The 23,072-nt window shown below is 35.4% G+C and overlaps 1 protein-coding gene and 1 pseudogene across 11 annotated transcripts in view; one reads left to right on the top strand and one right to left on the bottom strand.

Annotated features, from left to right (window-relative positions):
* Nucleotides 1-23,072, bottom strand: part of CCDC88A (coiled-coil domain containing 88A) — a 127,075-nt gene that overhangs the window by 59,905 nt on the left and 44,098 nt on the right. For all 10 annotated transcript variants that reach the window (XM_082357926.1, XM_082357927.1, XM_082357928.1 and 7 more), the window contains 3 exons: nt 19,625-19,708; nt 17,768-17,908; nt 10,799-10,971 (listed from right to left, as the gene is read on the bottom strand). In XM_082357926.1, coding sequence (XP_082214052.1) covers nt 10,799-10,971; nt 17,768-17,908; nt 19,625-19,708 — 398 coding nt within the window. The remainder of the gene's footprint in view (nt 1-10,798; nt 10,972-17,767; nt 17,909-19,624; nt 19,709-23,072) is intronic.
* LOC309612419 (sushi repeat-containing protein SRPX pseudogene) lies at nt 10,985-17,760 on the top strand (annotated as a pseudogene). The gene has a single exon. The product of its transcript is annotated as a sushi repeat-containing protein SRPX pseudogene (transcript).

Raw genomic sequence — 23,072 nt, 5'->3', positions numbered from 1 at the left:
TGCAAAAGCTTTTGAGTTTAATTAGGTCCCATTTGTTTATTTTTGTTTTTATTCCATTTCTCTAGGAGGTGGCTCAGAAAGGATCTTGCTGTGATATATGTCATAGAGTGTTCTGCCTATGTTTTCCTCTAAGAGTTGAATAGTGTCTGGCCTTACATTTAGGTCTTTAATCCATTTTGAGTTTATTTTTGTGTATGGTGTTAGGTAGTGTTTTAATTTCATTCTTTTACATATAGCTGTCCAGTTTTCCCAGCACCACTTATTAAAGAGGCTGTCTTTTCTCCACTGTATATTCTTGCCTCCTTTATCAAAGATAAGGTGACCATATGTGCGTGAGTTTATCTCTGGGCTTTCTATCTTGTTCCATTGATCTATATTTCTGTTTTTGTGCCAGTGCCATACTGTCTTGATTACTGTAGCTTTGTAGTATACTCTGAAGTCAGGGAGCCTGATTCCTCCAGCTCCGTTTTTCTTTCTCAAGATTGCTTTGGCTATTCAGGGTCATATGTGTTTCCACACAAATTGTGGAATTTTTTGTTCTAGTTCTGTGAAAAATGCCAGTGGTAGTTTGATAGGGATTGCACTGAATCTGTAGATTGCTTTGGGTAGTATAGTCATTTTCACAATGTTGATTCTTCCAATCCAAGAACATGGTATATCTGTCCATCTGTTTGTATCATCTTTAATTTCTTTCATCAGTGTCTTATAGTTTTCTGCATACAGGTCTTTTGTCTCCTTAAGTAGGTTTATTCCTAGATATTTTATTCTTTTTGTTGCAATGGTAAAAGGGAGTGTTTTCTTAATTTCACTTTTAGATTTTTCATCATTAGTGTATAGGAATGCAAGAGATTTCTGTGCATTAACTTTGTATCCTGCTACTTTATCGAATTAATTGATTAGCTCTAGTAGTTTTCTGGTAGCATCTTTAGGATTGTCTATGTGCAGTATCATGTCATCTGCAAACAGTGACAGCTTTACTTCTTCTTTTCCGATTTGGATTCCTTTTATTTCTTTTTCTTCTCTGATTGCTGTAGCTAAAACTTCCACAACTATGTTGAATAATAGTGGTGAGAGTGGGCAACCTTCTCTTGTTCCTAATCTTAGTGGAAATGGTTTCAGTTTTTCACCACTGAGAACGATGTTGGCTGTGGGTTTGTCACATATGGCCTTTACTATGTTGAGGTAAGTTTCCTCTATGCCTACTCTCTGGAGGATTTTTATCATAAATGGGTGTTGAATTTTATCAAAAGCTTTTTCTGCATCTATTGAGATGATTGTATGGTTTTTCTCCTTCAATTTGTTAATACGGTGTATCACATTGATTGATTTGTGTATACTGAAGTATCCTTGCATTCCTGGGATAAACCTCACTTGATCATGGTGTATGATCCTTTTAATGTGCTGTTGGATTCTGTTTGCTAGTATTTTGTTGAGGATTTTTGCATCTATTTCCATCAGTGATATTGGCCTGTAGTTTTCTTTCTTTGTGACATATTTGTCTGGTTTTGGTATCATGGTGATTATGGCCTTGTAGAATGAGTTTGGGAGTGTTCCTCCCTCTGCTATATTTTGGAAGAGTTTGAGAAGGATAGGTGTTAGATCTTCTCTAAATGTTTGATAAAATTCGCCTGTGAAGCCATCTGGTCATGGGCTTTTGTTTGTTGGAAGATTTAAATCACAGTTTCAATTTCAGTGCTTGTGATTGGTCTGTTCATATTTTCTACTTCTTCCTGGTTCAGTCTCGGAAGGTTGTGCATTTCTAAGAATTTGTCCATTTCTTCCAGGTTGTCCATTTTATTGGCATATAGTTGCTTATAGTAATCTCTCATGATCCTTTGTATTTCTGCCGTGTCAGTTGTTACTTCTTTTTCATTTCTAATTCTATTGATTTGAGTCTTCTCCCTTTTTTTCTTGATGAGTCTGGCTAATGGTTTATCAATTTTGTTTATCTTCTCAAGAACCAACTTTTAGTTTTATTGATCTTTGCTATCATTTCCTTCATTTCTTTTTCATTTATTTCTGATCTGATCTGTATGATTTCTTTCCTTCTTCTAACTTTGGGGTTTTTTTGTTCTTCTTTTCTAATTGCTTTAGGTGTAAGGTTAGGTTGTTTATTAGAGATGTTTTTTGTTTCTTAAGGTAGGATTGTATTGCTATAAACTTCCCTCTTAAACTGTTTTTGCTGCATCCCATAGGTTTTGGGTCGTCGTGTTTTCATTGTCATTTGTTTCTAGATAGTTTTTGATTTCCTCTTTGATTTCTTCAGTGATCTCTTGGTTATTAAGTAGTGTATTGTTTAGGTACCATGTGTTTTTATTTTTTTACAGATTTTTTCCTGTAATCGATATCTAGTCTCATAGTGTTGTGGTCAGAAAAGATACTTGATACGATTTCAATTTTCTTAAATTTACCAAGGCTTGATTTGTGACCCAAGATATGATCTATACTGGAGAATGTTCCATGAGCACTTGGGAAGAAAGTGTATTCTGTTGTTTTTGGATGGAATGTCCTGTAAATATCAATTAAGTCCATCTTGTTTAATGTATTATTTAAAGCTTGTGTTTCCTCATTTATTTTCATTTTGCATGATGTGTCCATTGGTGCAAGTGGGGTGTTAAAGTCCCCTACTATGATTGTGTTACTGTCGATTTCCCCTTTTATGGCTGTTAGTATTTGCCTTATGTATTGAGGTGCTCCTATGTTGGGTGCATAAATATTTACAATTGCTATATCTTCTTCTTGGATTGATCCCTTGATCATTATGTAGTGTCCTTCTTTGTCTCTTGTAATAGTCTTTGTTTTAAACTCTATTTTGTCTGATATGAGAATTGCTACTCCAGCTTTCTTTTGATTTCCATTTGCATGGAATATCTTTTTCCATCCCCTCACTTTCAGTCTGTATGTGTCCCTAGGTCTGAAGTGGGTCTCTTGTAGACAGCATATATACGGGTCTTATTTTCGTATCCATTCAGCCAGTCTATGTCTTTTGGTTGGAGCATTTAAGCCATTTACATTTAAGGTAATTATCGATATGTATGTCCTATTACCATTTTCTTAATTGTTTTGGGTTTGTTATTGTAGCTCTTTTCTTTCTCTTGTGTTTATACCACATATTCTTAATCCATTCATCTGTTGATGGACACTTAGGTTGCTACCATATCTTGGCAAGTGTAAATAATGCTACTATGAACACTGGGGTGCATGTATCTTTTTGAACACCACATTAACAAACTGAAAAATAAAAACCATATGATCATCTTGATAGATGCAGAAAAAGCTTTTGACAAAACTCAACACCCATTTACAATAAAAAGTCTGCAGAAAGTGGGCATAGAGGGACCATACCACAACATAATAAAGGCTACATATGACAAACCCACAGCTAAAATCATACTCAATGGTGAAAAGCTGAACGCATTTCCATTAAGATCAATAGTAAGACAAGGATATCCACTCTCACCACTTTTATTCAACATAGTATTGAAGTCCTAGCCACAGCAATCAGACAAGAAAAAGAAATAAAAGGAATCCAAATTGGAAAGGAAGAATGAAAACTGTCACTATTGGCAGATGACATGACACTATAGATGAAACTGAGCAGGACCCTGTGGGACCCTCCCAGGTACAAGTCCTTTTCATGTCGCCTGTTTGTTGTTTGTAGGAAATAGGCTTCATTCAGGCTCCTGAAGCTCCCTGAGTTCCAAAGGGCAGATTCAAACAGTTGCTAATGAGGGAAGGAAGGGAATGTAGAAACAAAGGAGGAATAGTCAAGAAACAACTGTGCAGCAATAAAGCAGGGTCCTGGTGCCTCCTCAAGGAATATACATAACAATACCTTTGAGTTCTTCTACAGGAACTAAAGCCCCCACTCAGGTGGAGGATGGTCACTTCAGGCTGAGCACAAGATTCCTGGAATACCACCCTGTTACCTCACCACCAGCCAATCAGAAGAAAGTGTGTACACAGAAGATAACAAGACTCTGACCACCTCCAAAATGATTCTCCTTTTAAAAACTTTCATGGTCAAGCAGAATCTTCAGAGTTGGTTTTTGGACACAAGTCTACCTTCTCCCCAGGTTGCTAGCCTCCTGAATAAAGCAACCTTTCTTTTCCAACCAATACTTTTCTCTCAAGTACTGGCCTTCAAACAGTGAGCAGCTGAACCTAAGTTTGGCAACACAGACAGAAAATCCTAAAGATGCAACCAGAAACTACTAGAGCTCATCAACAAATTTGGTAAAGTTGCAGGATACTAAATTAATATACAGAAATCTGTTGAATTTCTACACACTAACATTAAACTATTAGAAAGAGAAATTAAGGAAACAATCCCATTCACCATCACATCAAAAATAATAAGATATCTAGGAATAAACCTACCAAAGGAGGTAAAGGACCCATACTCAGAAAACTATAAGACACTGATGAAAGAAACTGAACAACACAAACAGAAGGAAAGATATACTGTGTTCTTGGATTGGAAGAATTCATACTGTCAAAATGGTCATACTAACCAAGGCAATCTACAGATTCAATGCAAACCCTATCAAAATACCAATGGCATTTTTCACAGAACTAGAATAAATAATCTTAAAAATTGTATGGAAACACAAAAGACTCAAATAGCCAAAACAGTCGTGAGAAAGAAGAACAGAGATGGAGGAATCATGTGCCCTCACTTCAGGCTACACTACAAAGCTCCAGTAATTAAAACAGTATGACACTGGCACAGAAACAGACAATAGATCAATGGAACAGAAAAGGAAGCCCAGAAATAAACCCACACATTTATGGTTAATTAATCTACAACAAAGGAGGCAAGAATATACAATGGAGAAAAACAGTCTCTTTAATAAGTTATGCTGGGAGAACTGGAGAGCTACATGTAAAAGAATGAAATTAGAACATTCTCTAACACCATACACAAAAATAAACTCAAAATGGATTAAGACCTAAATGCAAGACCAGAAACCATAAAACTCCTAGAAGAAAACATAGGCAGAACATTCTTTGAAATAAATCGTAGCAATATTTCTTTGGATCAGTCTCCTAAAGCAAAAGAAATAAACACAAAAATTTAAAAATGGGACCTAATTAAACTTAAAGTCTTTTTGCACAGCAAAAACAAGAAGACAGGGACTTCCCTGGTGGCGAAGTGGTTAGGAATCCGCCTGCCAATGCAGGGGACACGGATTTGAGCCCTGGTCCGGGAAGATCCCACATGCCGTGGAGCAACTAAGCCCGTGCGCCACAACTACTGAGCCTGCGCTCTAGAGCCCACGAGCCACAACTACTGAAGCCCACATGCCTAGATCCCATGCTCCGCAACAAGAGAAGCCACCACAATGAGAAGCCGGCGCACCACAACGAAGAGTAGCTCCCGCTTGCCACAACTAGAGAAAGCCCATGCGCAGCAATGAAGACCCAACGCAGCCAAAAATAAATAAATTAATTAATTAAAAAACAAAACTAAACAAAAAAACCCAAAAAGACAACTTTACTGAATGAATGGGAGAAAATTTTGTAAATGATATGACTGATAAGGGGTTAATATCCAAAATATATAAACAGTTCATACAACTCAACATCAAAAAAGCAAACACCCCAATTAAAAAATGGGCAGAAGACCTGAATAGACATTTTTCTAAAGAGGATATGCAGATGGCCAACAGGCACAATAAAGGATGCTCAACATCACTAATCATCAGGGAAATGCAAATCAAAACCACAATGAAATACCGCCTTACATCTGTCAGAACGGCTATCATCAAAACGAACACAAATAACAAATGTTGCTGAGGATGTGGAGAAAAGGGTACCCTCGTACACTGTTGGTGGGAATGTAAATTGGTGCAGCCACTGTGGAGAACAGTATGGGGGTTTCTCAAAAAACTAAAAATAGAACTACCATATGACCCAGCATTTCCACTCCTGGTTATATATCTGGAAAAAAACCCAACAAAACACTAATTCGAAAAGATACATGCATCTGCTTACATTTTTTAAAAAACCCTAATTTTTAATGGAGAAATATTCCCATTGAGAGAGGAACCATAATTTATTCATTTAAGTGGATTCCAATTTTCACTGTAATGAACAATGTTTTGGCAAATAAAATCATTACACATAAAGCCTTGTATATTTCAAGACAGATTTCTTTTTTTTTTTTTTTTAAAGATTTAATTTTTAATTTATTTTGGCCGTTCGGTCTTCATTGCTGCGTGAGGGCTTTCTCTAGTTGTGGCGAGCAGGGACTACTCTTCATTGCAGTGCACGGGCTCCTCCTTGCGGTGGCTTCTCTTGCTGCGGAGCACAGGCTCTAGGCGCACGGGCTTCAGTGGTTGTGGAACGTGGGCTCTAGAGCGCAGGCTCAGTAGTTGTGGCACAGGGGCTTAGGTGCTCTGCGGCATGTGGGATCTTCCCAGACAGGGATCAAATCCATGTCCCCTGCATTGGCAGGTGGATTCTTATCCACTGCGCCACCAGGGAAGTCCCCAGGACAGATTTCTAAAAGTACATTACATGTTTAAAGGTCCTTGGTATACACTGTCAAACTGCCCTGCAGAAAGTTCATTACAAATTTATAATGCAACCAACAGAGGATAAAAGAGCCTATATGTGAAACAATTTAACAACTGAAAAATGCCATGTTATTGTTCTAATTTGAATTTATTTGAATACTAGGAAAGGCTAATTTTATTTTCTTATGACTGTACCATTAAAATTTCTTCTGATGAAAAGCTATTACATTTTGTGATTTATAAGTATTTCTTACAAATATTTCTTTACAGATTGTTAAATGCTTTTTTAAAAATTAAAAACAAATTTTTTATTGTGGTAACGTATATATAACATAATATTGCAATTTTAAGTGTACAGTTCAGCAGCATTAGTTACATTTACAATGTTGTTAAACTATCACGACTACCTATTCCCAAAACATTTTCATCACCCCAAAGAGAAATTCTATACTCATTAAGCAGTAACTCTCCAATCTACTTTCTGTCTCTCTCAATATGCCTATTAAAGATATTTCATTTAAGTGGAATTATTCAATATTTGTCCTTTGTAGCTGGCTTATCTCACTTAGCAAGTTGTTTCTATGGCTCATCCATGTTGTAGCAGGTAACAAAATTTCATCTTTTATGGCTGAATAATATTCCATTGTGCCTAAAGCACATTTTGTTTATCCATCTGTTCATGGCCATTTGGATTGCTTCCACCTTTTGGCTACTGGGAGTAATGCTGCAATGAACATTGGCATACCAGTATCTGTTTGAGTCCCCGTTTTCAATTTTAGTGGGATATACCTAGGTGCGGAATTGCTGGGTCATATAAAAATTCTATAGTTAACTTTTTGAGGAATATTCCAATGCTTTGGGCTTCCCTGGTGGCATAGTGGTTGAAAATCTGCCTGCCAATGCAGGGGATACGGGTTCGATCCCTGGTCCAGGAAGATCCCACATGCCGCGGAGCAACTAAGCCCGTGCGCCACAACTACTGAGCCTCTGCTCTAGAGCCCACGAGCCCCAACTACTGAGCCCGCATGCCACAACTACTGAAGCTCATGTGCCTGGAGCCCGTGCTCCGCAACAAGAAAAGCCACCATGATGAGAAGCCCGTGCACCACAATGAAGAGTAGCCCCCACTCGCCCCAACTAGAGAAAGCCCGCACACAGCAACGAAGACCTAACACAGCCAAAAATAAATAAATAAAATAAATAAATTTTAAAAAAACCCCTCAAACTATTAAAAAAAAATTTCAATGCTTTTAATTTTACTTTTTTTAAAAAGTTTACCTAGAAACTCAATTTAAAAATGGACAAAGGATCTGAATAAACATTTCTCCAAAGAAGATATACAAGCGGCAAATAAGCACATGAAAAGACACTCAACAGGACTTCCCTAGTGGCGCAGTGGTTAAGAATCCACCTGCCAATGCAGGGGACAAGGGTTTGAGCCCTGGCCCGGGAAGAACCCACATGTCACGGAGCAACTAAGCCCGTGCGTCACAACTACTGAGCTTGTGCTCTAGAGCCCACGAGCCACAACTACTGAGCCCGCGTGCCACAACTACTGCAGCCTGCGTGCCTGGAGCCCATGCTCCACAACAAGAGAAGCCACTGCAATGATAAGATCCCACACTGCAACAAAGAGTAGCCCCCGCTCACCACAACTAGAGAAAGCCTGTGGGCAGCAACAAAGATCCAACGCAGCCAAAAATAAATAAATAAATAAATAAATTTATTAAAGATAAAAAAAAAAGACACTCAACATTATTAGTCATCAGGGAACTGGAAGTCAAACCACAATGAGGTATCACTCCACACCCACTATATAATGGCTATAATCAAAAAGGTGTATAATAACAGGCATTGGTGAGGATATCAAGATGCTGGAGCCCTCATACATAGCTGGTGGGGATGTAAAATGGTGCAGCCAAATAGTTTGACAGTTCCTCAAAAGGTTAAACATAGAGCTACTATATGACCCAGCATTTCCACTTCTCAGTAAATACCCAAGAGAAATGAAAATATATGTATACACAAAAATGTGTACATGAATGTTCATAGGAGCATTATTTAAACAGCCAAAAAGTAGAAACAATCCAAATGTCCATCAACTCATAAATGAGTAACCAAAATGTGGTATATCCATGTGAGAGAATATTATTCAACCATAAAAAGGAATGAAGTACTGCTATATGGTACAACATGGATGAACCCTGACAACATTATGCTAAGTGAAAGAAGCCAGTCACAAAAGGCCATATAATGTATGCATCCATTTATATGAAATGTCCAGAATAGGCAGATCTATAGAACTAGAAAGTGTATTAGTGGTTTTGAGGAGCCGAGGGCAAAGAGGGATGGAGAGTGACTGCTGATGGGTATGGAGTTTCCTTTTGGGGTGATGAAAATGTCTTGAAATTAGACAGCATGTGATGGTTGCAGAATTCTAAATAAACTAAACATCACTGAATTGTACACTTTAAAAGGATAAATTTCCTTATATAGGAATTATATCTCAATAAAGCTGTTTTTTTAAAAAAGAATTTGTGTGAGAGAAAAACTCTTTGGAAACATGGGATCCATGGAGACAGAGAGTATTATTAAAGGAAGCCTTTGATAGTGTTAACTACCGCTTAGAAGTGAAATTTATAAGGAATTACTTCTTGTTCTATCCAAATTGCAAATTATACTTTTACTCTGTATGTTAATAAATCCAAAGCAATTATATTATCATGTACCACCCACAAGTATGGTATTAGTTAATTTGCATGTTCTCATTACAATTATTTATTTCCATTAGGTATAAGGCAACCTGAACTAAATTTATCCACCATGATTCCATACTTCATCACTTTAGTAAAGATCTATCCCAACAAAAACACTTAAAACAAATGTTAATAGAAGAAATCTAAGAAGGGACACATTTTCAAAGGACAACAAAGATATGAGATGGTATTTGATGTAATGCTAGTTACTGGGAACACTTGCTATATCTGGCATATTTATTTTCTCATTAAAACTATTCATTTACATTTTCCAATCAGCGTATGAGACCAAATTTTACTAATGTCTCTAAGTTGTTTGGAATTTGAATAACGCTATGCCCAAGTAAATTTTATTTTAAAATCAAATTCTAATATAGTGCAAAATGTTAAATGAATTCACAGCCATCACTGCAGTTCTAATTGCATGCTTTATCTAAAGACTGGAGAAGATTGTGCTAAATTATATGGAACCAACTAGTGTTCACTGTTTAGGCTATCCATTAACTGCCAGTCAAACTAATAACAGCAATCTCTTCCCTAATTTTCATGGTGCAGCTGTTTATAGAATATCCTGGGCGTGTTCACTTCAATAGATACATAATAATGCAGACATTCACAATGAAAGCTGTATTTTTTTGTTTTCAAATTTTCCTATGGACTGTACATTTTTTCTACCTTGCATATTCAACCACTTTCTTAAACTAACTGCTTTAAACAATCAGTAAATAAACTTAATTGTTATATTGTGGTTTTAAATTTAAAATCTATACTCCAAAGCCCAAATTCCAGGAAGACAAACCAAAAAAAAGGAAAGAAAGAAAGAAAAAAAGCCTAAAATACAAAACTCCTTTGTTCTTTTTAAACTGCAATATAAAAAATCTCCAGCAGAGACCGGTTATTTCTTTCCATGTGATTTACCAAGGAATGCCTATGTGACATTTATACTGATTTTCCTGTAATGATCTTTGAAAGTTAAACAGATATTAATTTCATCAGCACTAACCAACCAGAATATTTACCATTTCTAAGTACTGATACATGACTCAGGCATTTCAATTACTCAATGCAGAAGATACACAAAATTATTTTTTTGTAATACTGTATACCAAAAATTCAGTTTTTTAGAACATTAATCTTAAAAAAGCTAAACTTATTGATCTGTATCAGTGGTTGCCAGTATTTTGGATTTCAAGAAATGCAAAAATTAAAAAATTAAGCAGACCTCAATTTGCCAAGGAAAAACATTATTTTATAAAAGAAAGGACATCCTAACACTAAAAAAATAGGGCATGCTTTAAACTGATACAGAATAAAGGGCATCCTTTAAATTGATAAGATTTAACATTAAGAAAACCTTATGTCAGTCTCCTTATTTTTCTCACTTTGGCAAATACTACCAAAAACTTTGACACAGCCTAGCAACTGGGAACCACGCGTCTATATTCCATAAGCCTAAAAACACTCTTTAGATCACCTTTGTTACTATATAAGTTCAATGAGCCTTGAAAAGCAACAACTTACAATTCCTGCCTAAGCCTTCTTATCTTGGCCTTAGCATCTGCCAGTTCCACTGACAGATGTTGTCGACTTTCTGTTCGCTTCATGCCTGGAGAACCACAAGGTGACTGTGCAGATGAAGAGGCATGGGGTGGAAAATGAAGACCATCCCGCTCTTCAGAGAGTTCAACGATAGTCTAAGGAAATAGAGAAATAAATCACAGAATCACTTTTAGTATTTTACATATCAGAGAACCAAACACATCAAAACTAGTCACTAAGTCTAAGTATTATACTGCAACATCAAAAAAGAATTCATTGGTCAAAAATAACTTTGTCATATTTAGCTGTCATTTTTTAAAGTTTTATTCAACAGTAGATGGATGAGCTATTTAGTAGATAACACAAAAACAAGACTTAATACTTCTTTCCTTTCCCAGTGTTTTAACAAAAAAAAGTAAATTGTGGTAAAATAAGAACAGATAGCAACTGTTGGAAAGGCATAAAAGACTTAGTAAAGAAATTAACTCAAGAGTGATGTGTCTATAATTGTGCTGTCCAACATGGTAACCAGTAGCACAAGTGGCTAATCTCAAATTTAAAGAGTTAAAAATACAGTTCCTAGTCACATTAGCCACATTTCAAGAGCACAACAGCCACATGTGGCTAGTGGTTACTGCACTGGACAGTGCAGAATTACAATCTTGCCATTCTTGCAGAATTGGACAACACTGCTCTAGAATTGTAAATAGGAACCTCAGAGGGACCTAAAAAACCCTCAGAAGTTTAGTTCAACCTCTTAATTCTGCAGCGAAGGTAACTGAGGCACAGAGATTAATATGCCCATGATCTCACAACTAGCTCATAGCAATGCCAAGACTCCAGACCAGTCTCTTCACTCCATATCCTATGCTCTCTCTTACAATACTAGTTCTAATCTGCTTCCCATCTCAAAGCTTAACTTTATTCCTTTCTCTAGAGACCCACCATGGGACACAAATCTTCTATTTATCCTAAATCTGAACTTTAAGGGCTATTTAACCTACATGTATCTCACTCAATCATATTCCTCCATTCCCCTAATTTTCCTCTTATTGGAAAATTCTCTTATTCTAAACCAATTTCTCAGATTTTCTTTCAAACTTCCCAGGCAAACAGAAATTGTCTTTGGTAGACATTTCATCTGTCCTTCTACTCCAGACGGAATGGGTAGAGTTACACCTTAGGAACATGAAATCACCATCCTCACTTTGCTTCTCATCACCAAGTCTTACAATGCCCTCATTGAATCGTTACTTTTCTTCTTCTTTTTTTAAACCACCCATCAGAATTCATTTCTTTATCCTTGCGATACATTTGAGCACCCAAATCAAGGTCTGTCCAACTACTGCTTTCACAGATTCCAGTATTCCTATTGATATACCTCAGAATATGACCTCCCAGTTCCCTTTCTCTCTACAACTCCACATCCACTTCCAATCCAATACATACAGGCTTCTCCAGTGAAAGAACCATTCCTCTCTTGTGCCATATCGCCATTCCTATGCCTGAACCTCTAATCACTCAATTCCCCCTTTTTGCCCAGTCAAATAGATTATTCTTGGCTACTCTAGAGTTTCTACACAGTCTGGAACTACAATTAGGCTGTTAAATGTCACCCTTACTTTCTAATTTAACACCACCATGCCATTCTTTGCCTATGGCTCACTCTTTGAGGAAAAAACAAAAGGGAACTAATATTTATAGAACCCCTAGCTAGGGGATTTTCCAACAAGATCTTATCCAGTACTATAATTGGCAATAAAGGCTTTACATCTATTTTAGACATAAGGAAACTGAGGCACATATAGATTAAATAACTTAACCAAAGTTACGCATCTAATGGTTAGGTATAACAGGAGTTCAGATTCAAGTCTGACTCAAACACTATGTCATTTTCCTTACCTACCATCAGTTTTTCTATTTCTGCTCCAAGGTGATAAAGAACTCTAAAAAACAAAACAAACCAAAAAAAATATACAATATACAGCCCTACTACAGAAATTGCCATCCACTTTCAATTAAGCTCTTTCCAATGCCCGTCAATTCTTTTATTGAAAATCTTGATGATTTCCTGGCAAAATCTTCCCACAATGGCTGTTGTAAATATATTCCCTTTTCTCTACATAAGCCCCCAACTACAAACTGCTATCATCACTTCCAACAAATGACCCCTTCTCCAACTTGTCAAAGAAACAAAACCACCTGTGATAAACTCCTCCGTTTTTATGCATCTCTTGTTCCTTACTTCTATAACATTTTCAATTTCTCTCTTCCTATTGGTTTTTTCTCCTTGTTCTTCAAAGACATACAAGTTTCTACTATCTAGGGGAAAAAAAAATCACATTTCCCTTTACTATCCTTCTACTATTTCTCTTTCAGTGCTACCTTTTGAAGGGTGGTTTGTTCACTGACATTACTTCATCTTGTCCATCTACCCAGTATGTCCAGCCCAACTTCCCTGTCTCTGTGAACAGTGTTACTAATTTCCACAGTAGCCCAAGCTCAAACTTCACAGAATCAACTTTTATCTGTATATCTTCTTACTGTCTTAATTATCTTTAATCTTGCCTTCTAACATCTCCTGTCTTTAACAATAACACCTGCACACAGTATTAACTAAATGTCTCTTTCATGCACAAACTAGAACTTAATTTTATGCTACTTTACAATTTTTCATTTACAATTTTTTTTTTAATAAACCAGATACAATCTTTCTTATGCTTCTTTGGTATCCCTGATGTTATCCACCATAGTAGTGTGCACAAAAAGAGCTGCTCAAAAATATTTAACTGAATGATTCACAAAACGGAAAACTCAAGAAAAGTACTGAAGACACATATTACGTTTGAAATTAGCAGGTGGTTAAATTAAAGTATCAAGAACTTCCAGATGCCAACAAACAGAGCACAAAAGATCTATGGGCTGCAAAATATTTTTTAAAAAGAAAGAAACCTGGTATTGAGAAATAAGAGTATCCAGAGGTATTTTCCATTAAAGATTATGCAGACATTTTGACTTTTCTCTAACAGCGGTAGTTTCTCGAGCTCAAGAACTCCAAACATTTTCAAAAAATCTGACAGGAAATGTTGTTAAGGCATACCTTTAATTTATAAAGCCTTCTCTGATTCTTCCAATCCTAGACATTCCACTAATGGTTGCAAGTAATATCTTCCTTCTTTAAATTCCTATAGTATTTTTTTAGATATATGTGTCTTTTTTGGTACTTGTCACTTTCAAATTTTTATTACAGTTAATTCTTTTATTAAAATAATTTCCCTATTAGATTATAACAATCTTTGGTTCTTTTTTGAAAGTTTGTCAGTTTGTTGCTCCCACATACTGTAGCACAAGATCTTGCAAAAAGCAGGTATTTATTAATATATGTTGAAGAATGAACATAAAAAGATACAACAATGCTAAAAAAATTCTGGTGACAATAATTCTACTTATAGAACTCATCATTAAGGAAGAGAATCAGAGATGTGCTCAGCACAATCACAGATTTAGGCAAAGGTGTTATAAAGGTTAGGGACACAAGCGTTGGAGTTAGAATGGACAAGTTACCTAACTTCTCTGAACTTGAGAATCTTCATCTATAAAATGGGGTTATTGTGCAGACTTAATAAGATAGTATACAATAAACTTATAACACAAAGCTTGGCATAAACAGTGACAATAAATATTTGGTTTTTAGTAAAAGGAGAGGACTGAAGAGATTCTTGTTTCATAGCATTAAGAACAAAAAAATGAAGAGTAATTAAAAACAGGGCGACCAAATTATATTTTCTAGATCGAAGTGAAACAATTATTACAAAAGATCAATAAAAACAGAAAAAAGGGCTCTCTGTTCTGACAAGGGGGAGCATCCCCTGTGGATAGCCTGTGGCTCCCAATTCTTGCCATGCCAGCAAGTGGAGGATTTAAGTGCTTTAGACGCCCACTTCATCTCCCAGTGTAAGTACTACTGCTTGCCAGGATACACACTGAAATGGGAGCGGACAACAAAGCCTGGAGCGGCCGACCAGCCTGTGACGATATGGAACCTCCCAGAATCAAGTGCCCAAGTACGAAAGAACACATTTCTGATCCTAATAAGCTGACAGTCCTCAGTGTCCCGGGAGATACCCGAGGGAACAGACACAGCAAACAACATTCTACTGATGTTATTCTAAAAGACCTCCTCCCTAGACTCAAATTTTCCTGAAGGAGATCACAAGATACAGTACACAGTCTATGACAGAGCTGAGAACAAGGGGATCTGCAAATTTCGAGTTAAAGTAAGAGTCAGATGCTGCGACAAAATTCAACGTCCCAGGGAACAGTTACATGAAATGTCTAGCGGCAATAGTTATGGAGCCACTTGCAAGTTGTACTGCATTGGTGGCCACAAGCGACAGGGTAGCCCTGCCTGAGTCTGTCAATTCAATCTGGCTTGGTCTGGCATGGAGCCCACCTGGGCAACCATGAATACCAATGTGGGCATCAGAACAGCAGTCTTATGACTTCTGGATCAGTTTTATGAGAAAAGGAGACTCCTTATTGTGTCCACACCCATAGCCCCAAATCTCTACTGGCCGCAGTAAGAAATGCTACAGCAAGTACAGTGTGACCTGGATCTTCAACACATCATCTTGTGCTGGCAGGCATGTTCCCAACCCTCACTGGCAGGATAGGAATAAAGATTATGCCTCCAGCACTAGCTCTACAGTCCAGGCAGAATCCCATTCTATTCCTTCACTATGGCGCTAGCGGGTAAGCACAGCATGGACAAGGAGCGCTATGTCTCCCTGGTGACGCCTGTGGCCCTTTTCAGCCTGACTGACACTTTCCCCTTGGGAAAAGAGGAGACGGTCCTGCAAGCTGAAGTGGGCCAGACCTGTAACACCTGATGGGATGGCTCCTCTCTCCACAATTTTCTTTCTACATAGTGCTGGGTACACAGAAAGGCCTTAAAAATATCTTTAATGTACAGATTTTTATTTGTTATTTTTAAAGTCTATTTTATTATAAGCTTTCTCTGCACTTAAAAATTAGCACCAAGCTATCTGTACTTTGAAGTGCTCCAAAAAATATGAATATGATATTTACTCTTTCTCTCTTTACTCCATCATGGCTAGTTAATTTTGTAGAGAAATTAGAAACCACAGCCATAAACATTGCTCTCAATCTGCTATTCAGTGTGATACATAACTTTCTCCTATTTTGTTTTTTTATATAAAATTAATTAATGAAATATTTTGGAAGAAAAAAGCAGAAAAAAGTTAAAGGGAAAATGTTAATAAGAACTTGTTTCAATCCAATTGAATGATACAGAATTATTATATTTACATACTGCATTTACATGTGTCTAATATTTTTCACAATTATTTTTAATTATCTTTTCTAACTAGTCCACTGTTGATCCAAATTGAAGATTTTTTCCCCCCAGAGAAGTGAGTTTAAACCAGCTAGAAACTTGTTTTCTAAATACCTGAGGCAGGAGAATGTGACTACATTCTCCTGCCTCAGGTATTTAGAAAACATTTTTTTCCTTGTTAGAAAAACAAATTCAACTAAAATGCTTAATCAGGCAGGATAACAGATTTTTAAAAGGTTTTTCAAACAATCATGCTATATAGTGTTTCACATTCTAGTTTCGACACAAATCATGTAATGACAAGTATCTTGTTTATATTTCTCCAAAATAACATCCTCATTCACTCCATATTAATTATTTCATGTAAGTGAGATCAATTTTTACATATCCATCAGTCATATGAAACCAAAGTACAGATTTTTAGAAGTAATTCCTAAGAAGCTGGAAGACACCTTTTCAAAATACCTTTAATATCTTGAAACGCAAATAGAGAAATGTTATAGAAAATGGATAAAACAGTAAAAAGACACTAACATAAAAAAAGATATAGCATATGGTTCAAAACTCAGATTGAAAATAAAGTATCTAAATATCTCAGGGTAAGGTTGATATATACTAGGGATGTTTTGCAACTCACTCTTTTCTTCCTTTGGTCTCACTGTCTTAGATTTTTTTAAAAATTTAGTTGTTGCTCTAAAATATTTACTTCCTATATTTTCTTCTCTTTTAACGCCTTAAGAAAAACTGAAAATTCCCATCAGAAATGAATATATTTTATAGTGACGTAAAAGTTTTTTGTTCCAAAAAAATCTTTAGAAATTTCTCCTATGTAGTCTTTCATTAGTCCCGAGAGTAATCAAATTCTCTATAAATAAGCTCAAATCGTCTCTCTCATGTAAATGGAGCAAATAATCAAAGTTTTACTTTCTCCAGAATGACAGAGTACTTTGGTGTGCTATTAAGGAAATATTACTCACCATCACATGCAGTAACGTCTAGACTCCTTTAAAAATTATAAGCTGCTTTCAGAGTGAAGGCAAAAAATCTGGTGCAATTTTACTCTTTTTAAAACCCAAAGTACTTTCTTAAAGGAGTTTATAATAATTCTCTTTTCTAAGATCACATCTCATTACACTGACTACAAAAATTTGAGACCTTTTGTGGGACATTTTATTCAGAACACCCGTTATTCTCCTTTTATTAACACTTACTTTTCCAATCTCAAAATGTGGCAATAAAACTACAAAATTAACCTTAAGCAAATTCTTCTACCTTGAAAAGGCAATGATTTTTCCACTTACATCAACGGTATTTTTAGTTTCATACTTCTGTACTGTTGCCAGAACTATGGGGATGAGTTAAAAAACACAAGAACAAAATCAGAGTAATTTAAAAGGAAGGAGAAAAGAAAACCTAATTGCAATGTGTTTACTAGCAATTTGGGGCTCTTATGCAGCCTTTCTGGTTCCTGTGTTGCACAAAAGACATATAGTACTTTATTACCTGTCCCTAAGAAACAAAGTATCAATTCTGAAAAATCTCTGAAGTTTTTTGGAAAGTAAACTTTCATAATATACTAAAAGAAATTTACAAACCTCCGAATGTTCATCTCTCTCATCTATAAGTCTTTTTAGATGCAATACCATGTTTTTCAAGAGTGGTTCTATTTCCTCCTGAGACATGTCAGTCACTTCCATCCATTGTAGATCAAACACATTTTCCTGATTATGGGTTACCTTTAGAGAGCAACCAAAGTAAACAATTTTTTAAATGGCTAATACTTAAAAATACATTTAATTTTAGTATAATATTAGCTTAAATACTATATATCCCATATAATAAAAATATGAAAAGCAAATATGATATCTATCTTGAAATTAATGAATGATGAAAAGGCTTCTACTAAAAATTATTTTTACTAAATGTAATCTTTAAATGAATTTAGTCAACTAAAAAATAAGATATTTAATTTTTTTAATTTCTTTTTTTTGGGCCACACCGCGCAGCACGTGGGATCTTAGTTCCCCAACCAGGGATCGAACCCGCACCCTCCCCCCGTGCATTGAGAGCATGTAGTCCTAACTACTGGACCGCCAGGGAAGTCCCAAAAATAAAATATTTAATTCAAGGCATTCCTAAGGGAAGGTAATACTAATAGGTCTGACAACTGCTTTAACAAACTCAATTTATCTTTTCCTTAGATAAGACTAAGTTGATTGTACTTGAATTCAAAAGCAAAAGTTTTAATCCTGTAGGATGTAGGTTATTGCACTTTTATACTTGAAAAGCTAAGTCTTTATAGATTCTGAAGAAGACACTGTCATAGAACCTTAGGAGAAAGGGACGCCCAATATAAAGAGTTTTAAAAGAATGGAAAAGTTATATAAGTGAAATACTTATTTCTTGCTTTCCATTTCTCACTGTGATTCTGATATTTTGCTTTAACTTTCACAATAAACAGCAAAAATAACACTTTCAAGAATGGTGGCAAATTTAGTAACTTGCGGTACTCAGCATTTATTCAAAATCAAATACAAATCACAAAGCTAACAGAAACAAACATATATATGTATATATAAAGGGAAACTACCAACAAAACTGTATCTTGTAGAATAATACACTTACTGTTGACAATATTACTGACCAGAAAGCGGGGCTCTTTGAATATTAACTAAGAGAAAAGATGATATATGGAACACAAAGTCATTTAAATAGAGAATATTTAAACACAACAATTCTCACTATTTAAAACTCTCTCCCTTTCCTTAGTTCTCGTTCTAATCAACATGTAAAATTTAACATGCTGTAGTTCTAAAAACTCTAAAGTACACAAGATTAAAAGCCCAAGACTAGACAGATGCAGAAATAGCAGCTTTTAAAAACAATCTTAAAACAATCTTAACAAATAAATATTAGCTTCAATTATTTGACATTGTACACTATGTCCTCCATTTAGGTTTTTATATGGATGTTATAAATCACTAATGTGTTTATAATTCAAGTAATATCTTCAGTAGAAATTATGCTGTGCCCATTCACTAAAAAAAAAATCACTGGGATGACATAATACTAATAGGTTAGTATTATCATCTTACCTCACTTTAGTTTTGAATTACAGGCAGTGATCCACTTTGTGCTGCTTCCATTTACTATACTATTCATACTGTGATGTCTAACAAAGAAATATACATTCCTCAAATAGCACTTTCTGCCTGTACCCCTATGGATAAAGGCAACAGTACATCTGTAGTAAGCACTGTGCCATGCAGAAGATAATTCATGTAAGAAACTATGTCTAAAGAAAAGAAGATAATTTTTCTAAAAGCAGAGTTCATCTATAATTGACTTTGATTTATTCTTGCTTAATCCATGACTATATTTGGGGAGACATACAAATAAAACATACCACAAGCTTCATAAAAAATACATAAAAATTGTATACAGATTATTACCTCTTGAATATGTGCGGCAACTGCTGCTTTTGTATCAAAATCTAAACTTTGAATTCTTTCAATAAATTCTTCTTTTTTCTGACACTAAGAGAAACGAATAAAACAATCATTCATACTTTATAGGGTATAGTTGTTACTACGTTGTAAATAACCAAAAATTCATTAGGCTAAAAAGCTTGGCTACATTTTGAACAGCACAATGAGGGTTTTGTTTTGCATTTAAATGATCTCTAATATACTTACCTAATAAAAAGATAACAATTTAGAAATATTTATTTAAAAAGCAACATACTGAAAATCCATACCATTTTTATGCTGAGAAGTTGTAAGTTCTAAAGCGGGTAACCATTACACAAACCATCTAAGGTCAGTACAATATAATTAGGCTAACTTCACAAACAGAGAAGTAAAGAATCAAGAACTTGTTTCAGAGAGGATAAGTTACTTGCCAAAAAACACAGTGAGTCAGTGGCAGAATTCGGAATACAGCCAAAATGCTCAGTCAGTCTTTGCCTATCATCAAACAACACAGCCCTTTTTCTTGGAAAAAAATTTTAAGCAATTTTTACGTCAGGCTTACAATTCATTCTCACATCTTCATCCTATCAATCTCAATAAAAGAAACCTACTTTTGTGGCCCAGTTCAACACATATAAGGTAATACAATAAATATTTGATTTGTTTCTAACACAAAGTTACCAGGGGCAAAATTTAAGAATGTATATACAAGTACACATGTATCAAGTGGAATAAAGGCAGCAATTATTTATTGTGTACCTTTTAAAAAACTTCATATAAACTAAAAATATTACAATGCAAACCTCATCTTTTTCTTTCCATTCAGTACTGAATAACAGTTTAACATGCATCTTACTCTCTGCCTCTTGTCTACATCTCTTATACTGCAATCCAACTGCGTTTAACTGTATTCTTACAGCTACCAAATGAGAAGTGCATACAAAACAGACAGCACTGCCTTGTCTAGCTTAGTCGCATCTCTTGGGCCAATTACTGAACTACTAGTAAACACACTATACTCAAAAAAGGAAAACTGGCTCTTCGGTCAGTAAGAAACTTAGCAATGTTCTGATTTACACTCTACACATTTATTATATCATAACATTTTTTTTAAACATCTTTATTGGAGTATAATTGCTTTACAGTGTTGTGTTAGTTTCTGCTGTATAACAAAGTGAATCAGCTATATGCATACGTATATCCCCATATCCCCTCCCTCTTGCATCTCCCTCTCACCCTCCTTATCCCACCCCTCTAGGTGGTCACAAAGCACCAAGCTGATCTCCCTGTGCCATGCAGCTGCTTCCCACTAGCTATCTATTCTACATTTGGTAGTGTATATATGTCAGTGCTACTCTCTCATTTCGTCCCAGCTTACCCTTCCCCCTCCCCGTGTCCTCAAGTCCATTCTCTACGTCTGTGTCTTTATTCCTGCCCTGCCCCTAGGTTCATCAGAACCATTTTTTTTTTAGATTCCATATATATGTTAGCATACAGTATTTGTTTTTCTCTTTCTGACTTACTTCACTCTGTATGACAGACTCTAAGTCCAGGTCCATCCACTTCACTACAAATAACTCAGTTTTGTTTCCTTTTATGGCTGAGTAATATTTCATTGTATATATGTGCCACATCTTTACCCATTCATCTGTCAATGGACACCTAGGTTGCTTCCATGTCCTGGCCATTGTAAATAGTGCTGCAATGAACATTGTGGTACATGACTGTTTTTGAATCATGGTTTTCTCGGGGTATATGCCCAGCAGTGGGATTGCTGGGTCATATGGTAATTCTATTTTTAGTTTTTTAAGGAACCTCCATGCTGTTCTCCATAGTGGCTGTATCAATTTACATTCCCACCAACAGTGCAAGAGGGTTCCCTTTCTCCACACCCTCTCCAGCATTTATTGTTTGTAGATTTTTTGATGATGGCCATTCTGACTGGTGTGAGGTGATACCTCATTGTAGTTTTGATTTGCATCTCTCTAATGATTATTGTACATCATAATATTTTATTTCTACTCCTATAAAATTTAATTTAGTTAAGCACATTTCTATCAGTGCAGAAAGTTCCTCATCCTATAAAAACAAAATTATTAGGATGATATAGAAATTAAATTAAATTTAAAATTAAATTAAAATTAATTTTAAATTAAATTTAAAATTAAATTATGAGAAATGTACAGTTCCCAGCTATGACTAGGAAGTCAGAGTTTTAGGGGGATGTGATTAAAAACTACCAGGTTTAAAAACAAGAATTTTTTTGGTCTAGTAAATAATATTTGACAGGCATAGTGAGAACAATTAAGAATGACTTTCAGATAGTACATTTGTGGCATATATAAAATAACTAACTTTTTAGGTATGGTAACCCCAGTTCTTAAATTTTATGCTTCTAAAAGTGACTTATGTATAGTTTGATCCAATGAACATATATAAAATGGCAGGGTTATAATAAGTATGACTCACTGAAGGGTCCCCCAGTTCAACTGCCATACCTTTGTCTGCCTTCAGTTTAAACACATACACTTCCCTTTTCTAAGTCCTAGAGCCACTGTTTATTTATACTACCTTTAAAAGCTCACCCTGTAACACAGTCTCAACACAAATCAATGAGAATTCTTCCTTTACCTTAAAATACCCACAATCTGTACTAAATCTCACCTCTTTTCAAACTCTGAAAGTTTTAAGAATTCTGAAAATGTTTTATAAATAGGTTAGGTTTTCTTAAAGAATATCGAATGAAGTTGATAGGTTCTTGAAGGCTAGAAACGAGAAAGAGTACCAAGATGGAAAAAAGATAGAATGAAAAGATTCAAACTTTGAAGTTGAGTAATCAGAGTATCAGTGTTGTCCAATACAAGTACTCACTAGCTAACTGTGGCTACTGAGTATTGAAATATAGCTAGTGCAACTGAGAAATTGAAACTGTAATTTTATTCAATTGTAACTAATTTAAACTTAAATAGCAACGCATGGCTAGTGGCTATTCTACTGACAGTCCAGCTCTAGAGCATAAAAAGAATCTGGTGTTAAAAACAGAACTATAAACAGTTTTACTTACAACGATAAAGACTCTTGTGAAGACTAAATAATCATCAGCAAATTTTTTTCCACTTAAAATTAAGCTCTCTTTTATCTTTATATACAGTTTTTAAAGTGTTATGGGCACTAAAGTTACTTCTAATTCTATTACAGTAATTGATTCCTAAGCCAGCAGATTATCGTGATTTCATAATTTCTGCCTCCTTTTGATCATCAATCCTCTTCCCTTCTGTAACACACACACATGCATGCATAAATCATAAGAATGTTCTGGGAGAGGTTTTTAAGGGTACCTCTAGGGAAACTTGAAAAGCTGGGGCCTTTAAAAGCCTCGAATAAAAAAAAAGAATAATTAAATGTTTTAAACGATTATGACTATCTGATA

The sequence above is a fragment of the Balaenoptera borealis genome (assembly GCF_965194805.1).
Source record: "Balaenoptera borealis genome assembly, chromosome: 15".
Classification (NCBI taxonomy): domain Eukaryota; kingdom Metazoa; phylum Chordata; class Mammalia; order Artiodactyla; family Balaenopteridae; genus Balaenoptera; species Balaenoptera borealis.
Note: the sequence above shows the minus strand (reverse complement) of the source record. Positions and strands in the feature narration are given on the sequence as shown.